Source organism: Arachis duranensis, chromosome 10, assembly GCF_000817695.3.
Source record: "Arachis duranensis cultivar V14167 chromosome 10, aradu.V14167.gnm2.J7QH, whole genome shotgun sequence".
Lineage (NCBI taxonomy): Eukaryota > Viridiplantae > Streptophyta > Magnoliopsida > Fabales > Fabaceae > Arachis > Arachis duranensis.
Genome location: NC_029781.3, coordinates 104706378 through 104722844, shown reverse-complemented (window position 1 = coordinate 104722844; position 16467 = coordinate 104706378). Strand labels below are relative to the sequence as shown.

The 16467-nt window shown below is 31.7% G+C and overlaps 3 protein-coding genes across 3 annotated transcripts; 1 reads left to right on the top strand and 2 right to left on the bottom strand.

The window, feature by feature from the left end:
- Nucleotides 1–5: 5 nt before the first annotated feature.
- Nucleotides 6–4522, bottom strand: LOC107471819 (flavin-containing monooxygenase FMO GS-OX-like 2). The gene is made up of 7 exons (XM_016091316.3): nucleotides 3943–4522; nucleotides 2485–2555; nucleotides 1982–2131; nucleotides 1807–1889; nucleotides 1249–1384; nucleotides 507–680; nucleotides 6–199 (listed from the first exon to the last, which is right to left on the bottom strand). The coding sequence occupies exons 1-7, from the start codon at nucleotides 4469–4471 to the stop codon at nucleotides 14–16; spliced, it is 1329 nt and encodes a 442-aa protein (XP_015946802.1). The 5' UTR covers nucleotides 4472–4522; the 3' UTR covers nucleotides 6–13.
- A 1624-nt stretch (nucleotides 4523–6146) lies between these two features.
- Nucleotides 6147–11900, top strand: LOC107471655 (uncharacterized). Its single transcript, XM_052255259.1, is given in 12 exon segments — nucleotides 6147–6444; nucleotides 7233–7323; nucleotides 7425–7814; nucleotides 7921–8135; nucleotides 9045–9371; nucleotides 9443–9611; nucleotides 9910–10002; nucleotides 10107–10198; nucleotides 10485–10602; nucleotides 10708–10796; nucleotides 11149–11200; nucleotides 11314–11900. Coding segments are annotated over 11 exon segments (2070 nt in total). The 5' UTR covers nucleotides 6147–6444; nucleotides 7233–7314; the 3' UTR covers nucleotides 11830–11900.
- A 670-nt stretch (nucleotides 11901–12570) lies between these two features.
- LOC107471821 (annexin-like protein RJ4) lies at nucleotides 12571–16335 on the bottom strand. Its single transcript, XM_016091317.3, has 6 exons — nucleotides 16232–16335; nucleotides 15585–15730; nucleotides 14634–14852; nucleotides 14256–14477; nucleotides 13313–13402; nucleotides 12571–13026 (listed from the first exon to the last, which is right to left on the bottom strand). The coding sequence occupies exons 1-6, from the start codon at nucleotides 16302–16304 to the stop codon at nucleotides 12823–12825; spliced, it is 954 nt and encodes a 317-aa protein (XP_015946803.1). The 5' UTR covers nucleotides 16305–16335; the 3' UTR covers nucleotides 12571–12822.
- Between the last annotated feature and the right edge of the window lie 132 nt (nucleotides 16336–16467).

Below are 16467 nucleotides of genomic sequence, written 5' to 3'. Positions count from 1 at the left end.
AACAGTAGAACTGCTAGATTCTGCATTTTGAAAGAGAAGCCTCTTTTATGATTGCATCCCAATAAGCATCATCCCATTGGTCTCTGTAATTGTCTTTCATGCTGAATACACTTTTAATGCTCTCTACATACATTCTCTCCTTCCAATCCTCCACAGGAGGCAATCCTGCTTCTGCAGCTAGCCAATTGCAGTACTCAACCTACATGGTGCAAAATGCAAATGGGTAAAGGGAAATCATACCTTAATTTTCATCATTTATTCATACGGAACATTTAGGTGGATTGTTATCCATATATCATAAAGTGACATTAGCATTTAATTCATTATGATAAAGAGAAATGATGGGTGATAAAATTATTCTAGACCAATATATGCCAAAATCACTCTTCATTAGTTTTCAAAAGACCAACAATAGATGTCACAGAGAATCTATAATCTATATGGGATTTAATGATTTTGGGACTGTCACAGAGAAACAAGATCAAGATCAAGAGAAAGAGAAAAACCTCTTTGAAATGCAAGTGATGAGTGGTGTGCTTGGGATACCCATTTTTCTCCATCTGTTGATAGTATTCTTCAACAGAAGCCATCATTTCCTTTTCAGATGGTAACTGAACTTTCCCAGATAAAACACGAGCTACCCACTTGCATTGTAAATCCGTCATTTGGAAGATGATATCCTGAAACCACATCCAAGCTCAACAGAATTTAGAAGTACAGTTATGGTACATTTTTAAGCACACTAAATTTGGTAAGACTCATAACACACAGATTGCTTATTGGTTATTTCTTTAATCTTCAAAATTAAAATGATGTACAAACAATAAAACAACATTTGATTAAAAAATTAGAGTTCAATTTGGTGTAAAACGTTTTATTCAATCATTCCATTACATCTGTTTTTTCAGATAACTATTTACGCAGTTAATATAAAAAGTATTTTTTTTTGTTGGCTTGTTACATAATTGAATGCATGTGTAATACTGCTTTACACTGACAATATATCAAGATTAAATTCAAAAAGAAAGTTCAATTTTAGTATACTGATAGTGTAACATAGTCGTTTAATCACATTTTTTTTAGGAAAAGAGAGAGAAGGAAAGTGTTTGAACAGTGAAATCATTCTCTCCTCTCCCTTTCCTTTTATGAGATACCAATTTGCAAAGGCAACCTATTATCATGAGAAATTGGTGACTATTCTCAGTTACCATGATAGCTTGCAACACAAGAAAACTAGTTACCAGTTACCTTCTCAGTTAGACCGATAAAAGAGAGGGAGGGAGCCAATGAAGGAGGGAATACATGCTTGTATAATGGTCCAACACGATTATCTTCAATGGTAACTATTCCATTTGTTTCAAGAAATGGAAAGTGATACGTGTATCTGTCAAAATCATGCATTAACTTCGAGAATGAAAACACAAACAATAAAAGGAGTTATAATTCATCACTCAAAAGATAGTTGGAGTATAATTCATCATGCTTGTATAATCCATTAACTATTCCATTTCATTCATCAGTCACCAAATTAGATTCTAAAAGTTATAATTCAATACAGCTGTAATGGAAACATAAACAATATAAAAAACAAAAAAAAAATAGCAAAAAAGCTTGGAGTATTGTTCCAAAACAATGCTAAGATTGAAAACTGTGATCCATTTTTAAGATTTTTTTCCTTGTTTTCCAGAACAACTACCTTAAACAATAAACAGTGTTTCAAACAGGACAAGTTTTAGAGTTGAAAGATTTTCTTGAAAACACAAAACTAACAAGATAAGCATCCTTCAAAAAAATCATAACACAAACCCGGTGCAGTAGAACATAACATCTGCATGAATAGAGGATCCATCCTCAAATGCTACCAAACTCTCTTCGGTTACATATTTTACCTGCAATTAGATTATTCAAGTAAGAAAATACTGGAAATGCAAATAGAAAATAAAAACAGAAATCAATAAGACAAGACATGTTTTTAGCGTACCATTTTATGCTGCCATATGTTATCATGATTTGGCACTTTCATAACCATAACTTCTGAACTTCTAGATGCTACATGAACCTCTTTAGCTACTTTTGCAACATCTCTTGAGATGTCAAAAGCACTAGCTGCAAATCCAATTATAACTACTACCTGTGTTAAGGGCCAAATACCAATATTCAGCACTCATTTGCTTTGATGCAAAACTATCACTTAGAATTTGAAGGGTTGTCACTAATTTTTTTTTGGTTGTTTACGGTCCCTAACCCGTCAGGCCAAGGACTAATCCGTCGCGGATATGAGTACCATTTAAGGGTTTGTCACTGTCCAATAAGTTGCTACATGCACAAATTAGGATTCGAAATCCTAACACTTGCTTAAGCCGATGACCTAGCAGACCACTCGACCAACCCAAGTTGGTTAAGGGTTGTCACTAATTAAAAAATTTGTAGTGCACACAGGGAAATGAAAAAAGAAGTGTTTTTTAATGATTCTTAGAACACTACCTTATCTCGAAATGTTTCGGGTACTCTGTAGTTGTGACTATGTATCTGATATCCAGGCCATTTTTCAATCCCTGCAGCACAATACAAAATGAGGAACCAATGATGAATCTTATAAGTATGTGGAGACATTGGTGCACCCATTGCTCAAAATCAAGTTGAAAAAATTCATAAAATGATTCATCTTTTGTTTATCAATTCAAATGTTACTTATTATTTCGAGAGTAGTAGTATAAAGATAAGTGTCAATTGGATTATAGTGTCAAAAAATAGAAAATTATATAACTAGCTAGGGTAGAAGGCTAGAACATATTGTAATGTAAGTGTGTAGCAAAAGTTTTCATTTTGTTTTTAAATAAGTTAAAATTTGATACATTTGATATAGTATATAATAGTTTGTACTATTATTCAATTAAATTTACTATTTTTTTATAATTGTTTAAGTAGTAAATAAAAATAGTTATTTATATAATAATAAATAATTAAATATATGTATAAAATAGTTTTATATTGGAGGTACACAAAAATTAAACTCATAAAGATATAAAAAATACTTTGTAAAAACATCTAAAGTCAGAAAATAATGAAAATAATCTTTTGCTTTTTACATAAAAATATTGGATTCTCACATGAAGTAAAGTAATATTATTTTGTGATAAAATATATAATTTGACTAATAAAAAATTTATTTTAATTTAGATATTATGAATTCAAAAACACTTTACATATTATTTTTTAACTATATTAAGTGTATACTAAAATTAACTACTAATATAAAATATATGTTAAAATATAAAATATATATTAAAAATAAATTAAACAATACATATATTTATATACAAATACATATTGGTTAATTTTAGTAACTGAATTTGATATATAAATATCAATTTTTTATTTACTAAATATATGAATTTTTCAATTAAATCCAAAAGTGAAGTAGATACTTATTTTAAGACCGGAAAGAATATTTTTTTTGTTGTCTACAGTAGCTTCTAACTCGAGATGTTAAAGATTAATCTGTCATAGATTTAAGTTTTATTTAAGAGTTATGAAGTACGGACACTTTTTTTATTTGTCGTGTTCCCGTGTCGGACATATTTTGGATACGATACACATCGACATCGTCCGACACGCGTGTCTTCTGTGTCGTGTCTTAATAAAAAATTAAAAAAAAATTCTTTAGACACACACTTAAATACCACCACGTGTTAGTATGTCCAATCTTATTCTTAACATGTATTCTTGAAATGAGTTTAAAAATAATATATATTATTAATTATTAAATATTAAAAAATATATTTTAAATATTTTATATAATTAAAAAATATTAAAAATAATTAAAATATTAATTTATACCAAGTTGGTTGAAAGAATACTTAATTTACCGAACTCTTGTGTACCTGAAATAAAAATGTTCCCCAATTATAACACAGCGGAAAACGGTTAGTAGTTATTTACCGGGAATGGTTGGTACTCTTGGTTGAGTGAAGTGACCGTTACACACAACAACCGCTTCAAACATCTCCTTACTCACCAAAACCTCCTCACTCCTCTTCGTTTTCCACTCCACCAACCACAACCCGGTTCCAACCCGCTCCACCCGAACCACCTCGCTCCCAAACCGAACCAAACCGCGCAACCCAAACTCCTCTGCGAACTCCTTTACGAACCGCAGCACCTCCTTGTGACCCGGGAACGTTCTCCGGTCACCGTCTTCGTCCTCCCGAAATGGATAATCCACGAACCCCATTATCTGTCTCGGCAGATTGGTCCGCAGCGACAGGTACACGCTGCTGTGGACCACTTCCCGGGTCGGTTCGAGTCCAGTCGGGTCGGAGTCTATTCTCGGGTCGTAATTCCATGTTCCTCCGAGGTCGTCGCCTTTTTCAAAGACGACTACCTCGATTCCCTCGCGGTGCAGCTCGCGAGCCATTGCTAGGCCCGCGATGCCTGCGCCGATGACGGCGGTTCGGCGTTGTCGGGGCATGATTGGAAATTAAATTAATGAGGATGAAAATAATGGAATTGGTGCTGAGTGAGTGAGTGTGGATATATATAGAGAGATAGAGTTGGTGAGGGGAAGGGACAAAAACGAGAATGAAAAAGTGATGGCGACTCCATTGATGACTCTGCTCGTGCCGTGGAAAGAGAATCACGTGACGATGGCGGAGGACTTTTATTTGAAGGTGTACAACTTAGAAATAAGGATGGATAATTACTCACGTATAATCTTTTAATTTGGCTGATATTATTTTGTTATAGTTTAATTTTGATGTATAGAACGTTTTATACAATAATTATATTATTATTTTAGATAATATTTTATTATTTATACGATTAATATAAAATATAATTATTTTTATTAACGTAATATTATATGATTAGATATATGTATAAAATTATTTTACATTATAATAATATTTTAAAATTAAATTCTTTCTATTATGTTGACGTGCATAATTGTGTGCCAGCACTTTAGCTATAGTAGTATTACTATATGTTCAATGAATCTAACCTGCTGCATACACAACATTAGTAAGGATCAAATTTGGAATAGTATGGCACTTAAATAATCTAACCAATAAAAATGACCTTATCAAGTTTAATTTTTCTTCCATCATTCTTTTTTTGATCTTCAATACAAATTTTATATTCTCATCCTTATAATATTCATCTATTGAAAATGATTTTATTAAGCTTTAAACTTTTTTCGTTCATTTCATCTGCAAACTTCTTTTAAATAGCAGATTCTACAAAAACTATTGATCAAGCATTGTACATAATTAAGTCTGGTCTAATATTATAATTGATTATTATTTAAAAAAAATTTTAAGGCCAAATTAATATTTTCATATTTACATTGTCCATCAATTAAAATGGTAAAGATAACACTATTTAAAACCAACTAATTTGTACATATTTAATCAAATAAAATTTCTGTAATTTAAGAAAAAGAAGCAAGAAATTAAAGTTGTCACCAATTAAGGCCAACAATCAGTGTAACAGTAGGTAGAGTAGTTTGTTGAAATTTAAGGTTATTTGTACTACTATGGTTTATTATTATTATTATTATTATTTTGTCAGAATGGTGTATTTTGGATTTATGTTTCTGTATTCATAATTGGTTAAGAGTTTAAGTGTCTTATTAAAAAAAATTTTAGAGGTTTATTTTTTTACTTTATTATAGTATATTGTTGATATTACATGAAAAATTTTATCTTTTAAAATAATTTCTTGACAAATAATTTATAATTGGTTACATGAATAATTCTAGATGGAGAGTTTTATTAGAGAGTCAGAAAAAATTAGTGGTTAAAGACCGCATTGCATGCATAAGATGACCGACATTTGTTTAGGATTTGGATCCTCTAAAGTTTGAATTTCACATTAGAGAGTAAAATGTGATCTCTTACCATTTACTTTATAGGTGGGGCCAAGAGTAAATATGAGAGAGAAACCATTCAATGGTAGAATATCACACTTTACTTTCTAAAGTAAAAATTTAAAATTTAGAAGATCCAAATCCCTTATTTAAGCGAACTAGTGGGCTAATAACTAGACCAACCTAACTTGGTTAGAATGAGATTTTATTCGTTTTCAAAGCATAGCTTTTTTTTTTTAATTTGGAACGGAGCCAAAAGCCCAACAGAAGAAGAAAGGAAGTGGCTTCCGGTTGCTCCGATGTTGGCGTGGTGGTCGGCGATGGAGTTGGCTTCTCTGTCAGTTTGCCCAAAACTGAATGCTCCACTCTCTGTTCTCTCTCTATTCTTGAACTTTACAGTGCCTCCACTTTATCTTCTTCATTTATCACTCTTCTGATGATGATGATTCACAGAACTCCACTATTAAGCTCATTCGAGAAAATCACTCTTCTCTGTCTTCACCATCGGTCGGAGCTTCATTCACAAGCCAAAAAGGAGTGCAATTTCAGCTCACTACTTAGGCTAAGTCAACCTAGAGGTGAGAGATTTTTGGGCAGCTCTATCTAAGCTAAGTTTAAGGTATGCATGCTAATTGTTTGATAAAATTCCTATGAGAAAGGTTTTAGTTATATAGTTAGTCGGAAAGAAATTAAAGCTGCTTTTAGATGCCATGATATTATGTGGTTGCTGCAGAAACTTTCGGAAAGAAAACAGCTAATGTTATTCCTGCAATCCTGCTAGATTTTTGGGAGGAAAACAATGTGTTTTAGAAGATGTATGAGTTTCGTGACTTTCGTCTAAGTATTAAGAGGTTGAGTTCTTGCTGCTGGATTGTTAATATATCCATTACAATGAATGAGATGTTATTAAAGGGATTTTGTTGCCGCTAAGAATTTCGGACAGCAAAGAGGCTTTATTATGATGGTCCATGATGATGATTTTAGCTTAAGAAGATGTTTCTGTAGCTGCCTTATGTTGTTTGGTGCAACTAGACACTTATAGGATCCACCTTATAAATTTGTAGAATTTTATAAGAGTCCTCATACTCCCTTTGAAAATTTTGAAATTCTGTCCATAATCCAGAAACATTAATGCTACTCAACCTGATCAACATGTCTGAGATTGGGGTACCTGACATAGTTGGCAAGGAGAATGACACGCTATTTTATTTTTTGATAAAACAGATTAAAAAAATGAATCAAATTATATAAGTTTAGTTCTGTTCGGTTCAACCTATTTATGAGGTGTTTTTTCATTTGACGCCAATTTCATTCATCAAGTGAATTTCTCTTGATTACAAACTGATTGTTTGAAGTGTATTTGCAGGTGATTTTGCTGTAAATTTCTGTTCACTTTTTGCTTCCCATAGCCACAAACCACTATTTCCTTTCAGCGAGACCTATTAACAATGGAGTTTGTGAGTTCTTTATGTACCCTTTCTTTTTTGCATTTTAATTGTATATGATAAAATTTTTTCCTGGATTTTAATTTTTTGATTTTGATATTGTGCTTTTGTAGACATGTTTGAGCAAAGGTAGGGGATCACACTTCCCACCATGTCACATCCTAAACTTAGGTGGGATTAAGATCCTATTGGATTGCCCACTAGACCTTTCTGCTCTCACACCATTCTCCCCGGTAACTACTGCTTTTTATGCATTGCCATCATTAGAAGAAGATAAAGTGGATGCAAACAATGATGTTGGTTCAATGGCTGTGCCTGCGAAGAGGCAGAAAATTGAAAACCAACCAGATAATAAAACCTTAATTTTTGCTGAACCATGGTACAAGACTGTTATGAACTTGCACCTATGGAATCCCTCTTTCATTGATGTTGTACTAATCTCCAGTCCAATGGGTATTTTAGGATTGCCTTTTCTTACTCAGATGAAGGGATTCTCGGCTAAGGTAGTGCTCTTATTGCTGTGAGATTTATTTCTTGTTATTGGAGACCATCATCGCCGATCATAGTGTCTAGATTTTATCTACCTAGTGTATTGTTTCAATTGAATAGATTTACGCAACCGAAGTATCAGCAAGACTGGGTGAGCTAGTGATGAGGGATCTTGTATCAATGCATAAGGAATTAAAACAATTCTATGGACCAACGGAAACTGATTTCCCTGTATGGCTGAGGCAGGAAGAAGTTGAGAAGATTCCTTCTGTATTGAGAGAGATAATATTGGGCAAAGATGGAACGGAGTTGGGTGGTTTGAGGCCCTTATACAGGTAATCTGCACTTCTTGTAGTCTACATTTATGATTTTAACTTGCAAAGACTAAAGATTCTTTACCCAAAACTAATGCAATATCACGGTATGAGTGATAACATTTGTGATTGATAAATTATAAATCAATGTTGTATGGATATGAAAGGGTATGTTACATAATTGCAATTATAATTATAATTATTTGAAAGTTAAACTTATAAAGTATATCGTTTTAAACAATTCAAACACTAACTGTGTGTTCAAGAAGATCCATAATTTTTTGTTGGTTACAAATAAAAATTCCGTAAGTTTGAGTACAAAATATGACCGGCAGGTATCAAGGAAGAGTAGTAGACTGAGATTGCCAAAGTTGAGATATATATTTCAATAGTTCTCGATTATTATAATTGGAAGATCATAACAATTACTTTGGACTGTGTGCATTTATATTAATGTTAATATTAATTTGTAATTTTGTATATATGAATCTTATTACCTGTTAAAGTGTTTGCATTAACAACTATTTATATCTCAAAAATTACTTTTGAAATAGATGTGGGAATATTACATTAATTGGTTCAGAGCAGAAGGCAAATTTTTCCAGCAAATGTAACATGTTCCTGTGCTCAAATGTATGGGGTCGGCCACTTCAGCCCTGGCTTTTAAACTTGATTAACCTATGGCTATTAGATGCTTGAGGTTGCTTATTAAAAATTTAAAAACAAGGGAGAGTTTCCCCAACCCAACATGGGCAGAGATGAGTGGAAATAACTCTCATTAGGGACTATATCAGTTATTTGTTGTTGTGTTTGCAATTCTGTCTGTATTATATATATTGCTTGAGTGTTGTTAGTGCCAGTCCAGTTATTGTTTCAAGTCAATTCAAAGCAATTTTTTTTGTTCATGTTTTCATATGTGGAAATTTACAGTGAAGCTGATGTCAATGATTGTGTACTAAAGATTCAAAAACTTAAATATGCGGAGGAAGTTTGCTACAATGGCATATTAGTCATAAAAGCTTTCAGCTCTGGTGTAGAAATGGGCAGTTGTAATTGGATTCTAGATAGTCCTAAGGGAGATGTTGGTTATCTTTCAAACTCCAGCTTCATTTCTTCTCAAGTGGCGGCTTTTGATTACCAAAGTTTACAGGGGACTGATGCATTGATTTACTCTGATTTCTCATCCTTGAATTCTACCGAAGATGTTAAGGACGAGGAGAATGAATCTGTTCAACTTGCAGATAAACTGCCTATGAGGTATATGATATTGATATTCAGATTTCCTTAAAACTACGTCATAACTAGAAACATGATTTATACTTCTTTAGAAATTCAACATCTTTAAGTGAGTAATGGAAATTCTTAGCTTTCATATGCTCTTGCGCTATAGAGTCCATAAAAGGTGGTGGTTCAGTTTTCATTCCAATCAACCAATTTGGAATTTTTCTGCAGCTTTTGGAGGAAGTTTCTAAAGCAATTGATGCTTCAGCTATGAAGGTATCCTTCCTTTAACAAGTTCTCTATTGACATTGTTGTGTTTTGTTGTAAAGAATGCTAATCCTATTCACCCACATTATTGCCTACCAGTGCACATTGTTTAAAATTTTATCGTTTTCATGTAATTTTTTTCTTGTGGTGGGATTGTGGGACAGAAATGGGACGTGAATATTAGATAACTAACTAAAAATGTTTTTTGAGATTAAAGTACAGACAGTTTCTAATATAATACAATTCTGGTATCAGAATCATAGATGTCTGCTCACTAACTACTACTTTGGTTCTTTCCTCGCTGCAGGTCCCAATTTATATCATTTCTTCAGTAGCTGAAGATTTATTGGCATACCTTAACATTGTGCCAGAATGGCTTAGTAGACAGCGGCAAGAAAGGGTACAGACTGTTAGAATTATGATTTTGTTTATTGCACTTGGATATTTGTATTTAAATATTTTCGCATTTTGTTTGATCTTAATCTACTTTAATTGGTGTCACAGCTCTTTGATGGGGAACCATTGTTTGACCATGTTAAGTTATTGGAGGATAAAAAGATTCACGTGCTTCCTAATATTCACTCAGAAAAATTTTGGTAAGATTTTTTGCTTCATTCTCATTTCTCTTCAATCAATTATGCAGTTGTTTATGACTGCAATAATGTATTTCCAAACTTTGGTGTCAACTTGTAGTTGATATATGCAAAGTTGTGTGGATATTTGCAGATTCTTTTTCTTTGCTTTTCCAACTTAGTTTGAGTTTCTTCAATAGCCTCAAAAGATTGAAGAGGGTTTAATTTTAACAAATTGTGCAAAGTTATGGACAATTTTTCTGAACTTCTTTTGCATGCACATTCTGACATATTTTGATGTATTACTTAGGATGCATTCACGGGAACCATGCATTGTGTTTTGTTCTCACTGGAGTCTGCGTCTCGGTCCTGTTGTTCATCTGCTTCAACGTTGGCACAAAGATCCAAAATCATTACTGATCCTTGAGGTGATATATGCTCTCCACGCATTATATATGTTCGTTAAAGTTTCCTTCTTTTTCCAAAGTAGGAATGGCTTTGACCAATGTTTGTGATGAATTTGTTCTTGGCAGGGCGGGGTGAATCCTCCTCAGCTAGCGCTATTACCTTTCAAGCCAATGGCAATGAAGGTTCTTCAGTGTCACTTTCAACCTGGAATAGGGTAGACTTTCGTCTTTAATTAGCCACTTCTTGCAATATGTAGATTCTTTTATGTTTCTCGTTGTTCTTGTAAATTATTTTGCATAACATGTAGCTAAGTAACAATTTACAATTGTCATATGATGACCCAAGGAACATTGGGGAGAGAAATATTGCTAGCCATACCTGAACATATTTTTTTCCCTTTTCAATTAAGGAATAAGATTACAGTAGCCATGTCTTCTCTTTTGGTCCCTTTTCAAAATGTCAATGCTCTATAATTTCTATAATTTTCTAAATGATTCTTTATTTGATACAGATTAAAATTTGAATTATGTATTTATCATCTTATGTATTTTCATTCCACATTGTAGATTGCGTAGAGTTAGGCCCTTGTTGGAGACTTTGCAACCAAAAACTCTTCTGGTAATTGGTCATGTTACTTATAGCTTATATGCTTTATCATAATTTTTTTTGGGATTGTAAATATTTTAAGCTGATGATCTTGCTTTCTATTTTGCTCCTTGCTTATCCTCTAGTTCCCTGAGGAGTTCAGGCCGCATATAAGTTTTCCAAGCGAAAAATTTCGCTCTGTGCTGTATTACGCCGAGGGCAAAACTTCAAAAGTATCGTGTAAGGACGGTTTTGAGTTAAAAATTCCGGCTACTCCGGCTTCCAACTTTTATTGGAATGCATTCAAAGAGCAGGAAATCAATCTAGCAAGACTAAATGGGGAACTCATCATTGAAAATGCCAGATATCACCTGCTGTTGGATAATACTGAAAAGAATTCCAATGGAAGAACAAATTCGGTAAGTTTTCGTAAACCAGAATTGGAAAAGCTTCTAGCAACATTTTCAAATTTTGGCATCAATGCATCAGTGGAACATCAGAAAATGAACTCCGAATCACAAATACAGTGTCTGATTCACACAGCAGATCCTTACAAAGCTGTGATTGAAATTGGAACCAGCAGTGTTGTTATTACTACTGCTGGTGAGAATGTGGCTTCCCATCTTTATAAAGCTTTAGACAGTGTATTGAAAGGGAATTGATATAATCGATTCTCTTCTTGGTGCTTGTAAAATCCATGTTAATGCATGTTGTGACTGAAAATGTTAATCCATGTTCTGTGTCTTTTATATATTTTCTAAGAGTTGGACTGAAAAAATATCTATTTGTATTTCTTCTGTCTCCTCATTTTTTGTTTTATAGATAGAATCCAAATTCCAAACGCAACCAGACGATGGATTCAAGAGAGATATAGATGTAGAAACGGAGAGGCTAACGTTGATAAAAATTAAAATATTGATAAAAATAACTTTACAACATGAAAAAGACAGTTTTAAAATATAGTATTATTTCAACAAAAGTAACAAAAGAAATATTATTATTTTTTATAAGTGATAAATAATTTGTACATTTAATTTAATCATTTAGGAATATATGAATACTTATCTAAAAAGTGAATACGCAAAATAGGCAAAGTTTGATTTTTTAGACTCTCTTTTTTAAAATTTTTGGCCATTTGTCTAGAAATATAATAGTAAAAAGAAATTTATATAATGTAGAATCACTGAATTTTAATGATAGACATAACTCCCATAAAAAACATTACAACAATTTTTTTCTTTAATTCTCTACGGTGTTCCCAATCTAACAGATCAAAGGACCGTCGCAGATCGAAACTTCATTTAAGAGTCTGCCATTAGTCAATGAGATGTTGCATGTACAAGTGATAAGACTACTTAAGCGGACGAGTGAGCTCATTACTCGACCAACACAAGTTGGTTAGAACATTACCACAATTTATTCACATGCAAAACCACATTGTATTATTGAGCTAGCTAACTAATACCTACAATTAAGGATCAATCAAAGTTATTATGGAATGGAAGCAACCATTATAGTTTAATCCAACAGCTTTCATTATTAATAAGGGGTACAAGCACCAAACCAAGTAACACTAACACAACAAATATATTACTCAAGATTGCATAGATTCAAACATAAATTTGACTCAGCCATGACATGTTATATATGTTGGATTAGTCCTCCTTTCCCATCAAGGTTAGGAGAAATTTCTTGTAGTCTCCTGAAGTTTCTTTAGCCACTGAATCCTCTAAGTGAACACTGTTTCTCTTATAATAAATCTCTTTTATGTCATTTAAGTCTTTCTCAGCCCTTGTCACAATCACACGTGTCAGTGCATCCTCATTGGTTCCACCTCCTTTCATTGCATTTCTTAGAACCTACATAATTCAAAAATTGAACATAAAAGTTTCTTCATTCTTCTAAAAACAAATGTTTCTAGAGGAGAAAATAAAAAAAAAAAAGTCAAAATAGTAATAAAGAGAGGAAGTTATGTAAAGTAAACAACTCTTTAAGTTTCTTAAAAAAAATGCATTTGGTTAAAGAAATAATTTAGAATTGCAATTTAAAATTATGGTCATAATACTTTGAAAAGCTGACATGCTCTATAATATATAAAAGTTAAATAATATGTGACTTAAAAAAATTAAGAACAAGTTTTTTCACCTTTTCATAGTACTTCTTATGATCTTGGATACAGCGAATAGCTACGTGCACTGCCTTGTGAAAGTCATCAGATGCTTCATCGGACAATTTCTATAGAAAGGAAGAAAAGGGGAAATAAAAAATAATATATTTGATTTTCTTTTTCAATGATCTCACCATTGTTGTAACACATATTAAGAAATTTAAAATAAAAAATGGTTTAATGAACTTACCTCATTTAAAAGAAATGTCTTATATGAAAAATGCAAAAGTACATTTAATTTTCACTAACATGATAATTAATTTGAGTATAAATAAAACAAAATAATAAATTTCACTTATATTTTTTCTTGTTTCCCACGGCAACTTCCAGTCCGACAAGTTAAGAACTAATTTGTCATGGATCAGATTTTCATTTAAGGGTTTGTTGATGGCCAGTCAACCCAACTTAATTATAAATTTCACATATGGAGGAGTACTAGGGGCAAGCAGATTTTGTGATTTGTAACCATCAATTAGTCATCATTGGTATTTTTAATAGTGTGAGATTATATCTAAATCTAATAGTGTGAGATTATTCTTTTTTTTTTGCTGGTTAAGTGCTGGCTAAATTTTAATAAAAGGGATTTGGATCCTCTAAATTTTAAATTTCACTTTAGAGAATAAAGTGTGATCTCTCATCATTTATTTCATAGGTGGGATCAAGAGAAAATATAAGAAAGAAACCATTCAAAGATGAGAGATCATACTTTACCTTTTAAAGTAAAAATTCAAAATTTAGAAGATCCAAATTCTAACAAAAGTGTTGGTACCCTATTCTCTTCACATATGAACATGCAAATAACAAATATTATGAGGCAAAAAAAATTTACAATGGACAAAATAATTTTTTTAGGTTCCAACAGTAGGAAATAAAGAAAGAGATAGCAAAGCATATAAAAAGGTTTTCCATGATTAGATGTACCTTGGTAATGGCAATTCCATGGTCATCTCTATAGCGATTGAAAGTTGCAACAAGTTGGATCTTGCTTCTTGTTGTAAGGATTCTTATAACTTCTTCATCTTTGTTACTATTCTTATCTTTTAGTTTTATGGCCTCATGAAGAATATCTGCTTCACTTTGTGCCAACTTTGCATTTATCTCATTCCCACCATACCTAAATGAGCTCACCAACCCAACCAATAGCTGCTCAAAATTCATAAAAAAAAAATCACTTAACAAATTACTCACACGAAAACATCTTTATATAAATACATAATAATTAAAACATTAATATATATTATACTAAACAGTTTAGTCAAATATGCATTATACGAAATCATATAGAAAAAAAAGACTTGCCTGGCGAAGATGGCCGCTAGTATTAGCGGCCACATCTTCTTCCAAAGAATGATTATAGCGGTTATGGTAGGCGCGCCTTACGATAAAGAGCTCTTCCGGCGAGAGGGCGCATGCGATTTCGACGATGACGTCATAGTTTCTGTCAGCATGCCTGAGGGCTATATTGGCCAACAATGCATAACGTTCTGAAGGCTCAACTATCCACCGGTACATGGCTCTCTTTTTGGTACAGTTCCCACATAAAACTCGTGAAGAATAATCAAAAATTTACTTATATAAATGTTTTGAAAACATACTCAGTTTGGTCGAGCCTCAATTTAGTTCTTGATGTTTTAATTGTTTTATTAATTCTTAAATTTTTAAAATTTTAATCATGTTAGTCTTTACAGTAGTTTCCGTCACAGCGTCAATTGAAAAGTTTAGAGACTAAATTGAAGCAATTGAAATATTAAGGACTAAATTGAGACTCGAGTATAACTTGAGAGACCAATCTAAATATTTTCTCAAATGTTTTCGTATAAAAATGACAATTGAAAATTCTTACCATTTGATATATTTGATTAAACTTTTTAATATAATATATGCCAATATATTAACTATTACGTGATCGAAAATATTTGTATGTGAATAATTACCTAATTTAAAGATTATTATTTTGCATTTTTACTTTTCCTTTAAAATTACTTAAAAAGTAAAAAAATAATAAAATTTATTTTGTTTTCGCATCTGTATTGTATATTCTTTTTTATAAATTCTAAAAACAGAAAACTGTTTAAACAAATCTTTGGAATTCGATCAACAAAATATTTATTGATGATTGATTTATGTATTAATTTTTATTATATTTATCTCTAAAAATCATAAAATAAAAAACATTTTAATAACTAAAGAGGCTTTAATTTCTTCTTTATGTGAAATGAAATGAGCTTAAATAGTAGAATTTGTATATACCTCAAAGTCACCGGAGAGCTCTGATTCAAGGCGTTTGATGAGATCTTCTTGAAAGAGTTCATAATATGCTTCTCTGATTTTTTGCCTTTGAATTGCATCTCTGTGACCAAGTATTGTTATAATCACTTTTTCATCTGTTCCCCATCCTGTCAATATCATTAAATCACACTTTTCAAACATATACATAATTAACTAACATGCCTTCATCTATGAATCCATGTTTCTAAAAACTTTTTTTTCTTCTTATTATTTATTTATGTGAAAAAAAAAAATTTAAAATCTTATGTGTGAATTAATGATAACAAATAATACAATTTAAAAGAATGAATTAAGATCTCAATTATAAGATTTTATCCCTTTTAGCCGTACGTACAAAATGATTATTGGACAATTTCTCGTGTATAAAATGTAATTTTTTGTATAATACACATTTTGGTATAGTTTTTATTTTTTTTTCATATTCTGTGTTAACTCAAGATATATGCATCCAATTATTACTATTTTTTTGTTATATTCTATTTTCTATTAAATCTTTCTTAAAAGAAGAGGAAAAAATTGCAATTTGTCAATAAATCTTATCATATAAATTATAAATTTTAAACTCTAAATTCTAAATTCTAAAATGAGTCGAAAGTCAAATCGTGTACCTTTGACGGCCTTTCGGATAGCTTCTGCATCTTCAAGAGGGGAGTGGTTTGTAGGAGCAATGAGTGTAGCCATGGTTTAATGCCTTTAATTTCTTATTAATAGTGTCTTATACACCATGCTTCTTGCTTTTTATATGTGATAATATTAATTAGACATAGACAAAATACAAAAAGTTGATAACCTATTACTATGCGTTTGCTATTAGCTTAGAATAATTAATGTCATTCATTCGATG

Coding starts and splice junctions, on each gene's coding strand:
- LOC107471819 (XM_016091316.3), bottom strand. CDS start 4,471: ATGCCCCGACAACGCCGAACCGCCGTCATCGGCGCAGGCATCGCGGGC. Junction 2,132..2,484: donor CCGAAACATTTCGAGATAAG/GTAGTGTTCTAA, acceptor CCCTTAACACAG/GTAGTAGTTATAATTGGATT. Junction 1,385..1,806: donor GTTATGTTCTACTGCACCGG/GTTTGTGTTATG, acceptor TGATTTTGACAG/ATACACGTATCACTTTCCAT.
- LOC107471821 (XM_016091317.3), bottom strand. CDS start 16,304: ATGGCTACACTCATTGCTCCTACAAACCACTCCCCTCTTGAAGATGCA. Junction 15,731..16,231: donor TATCCGAAAGGCCGTCAAAG/GTACACGATTTG, acceptor TGATATTGACAG/GATGGGGAACAGATGAAAAA. Junction 14,478..14,633: donor CTAGCGGCCATCTTCGCCAG/GCAAGTCTTTTT, acceptor AATTTTGAGCAG/CTATTGGTTGGGTTGGTGAG.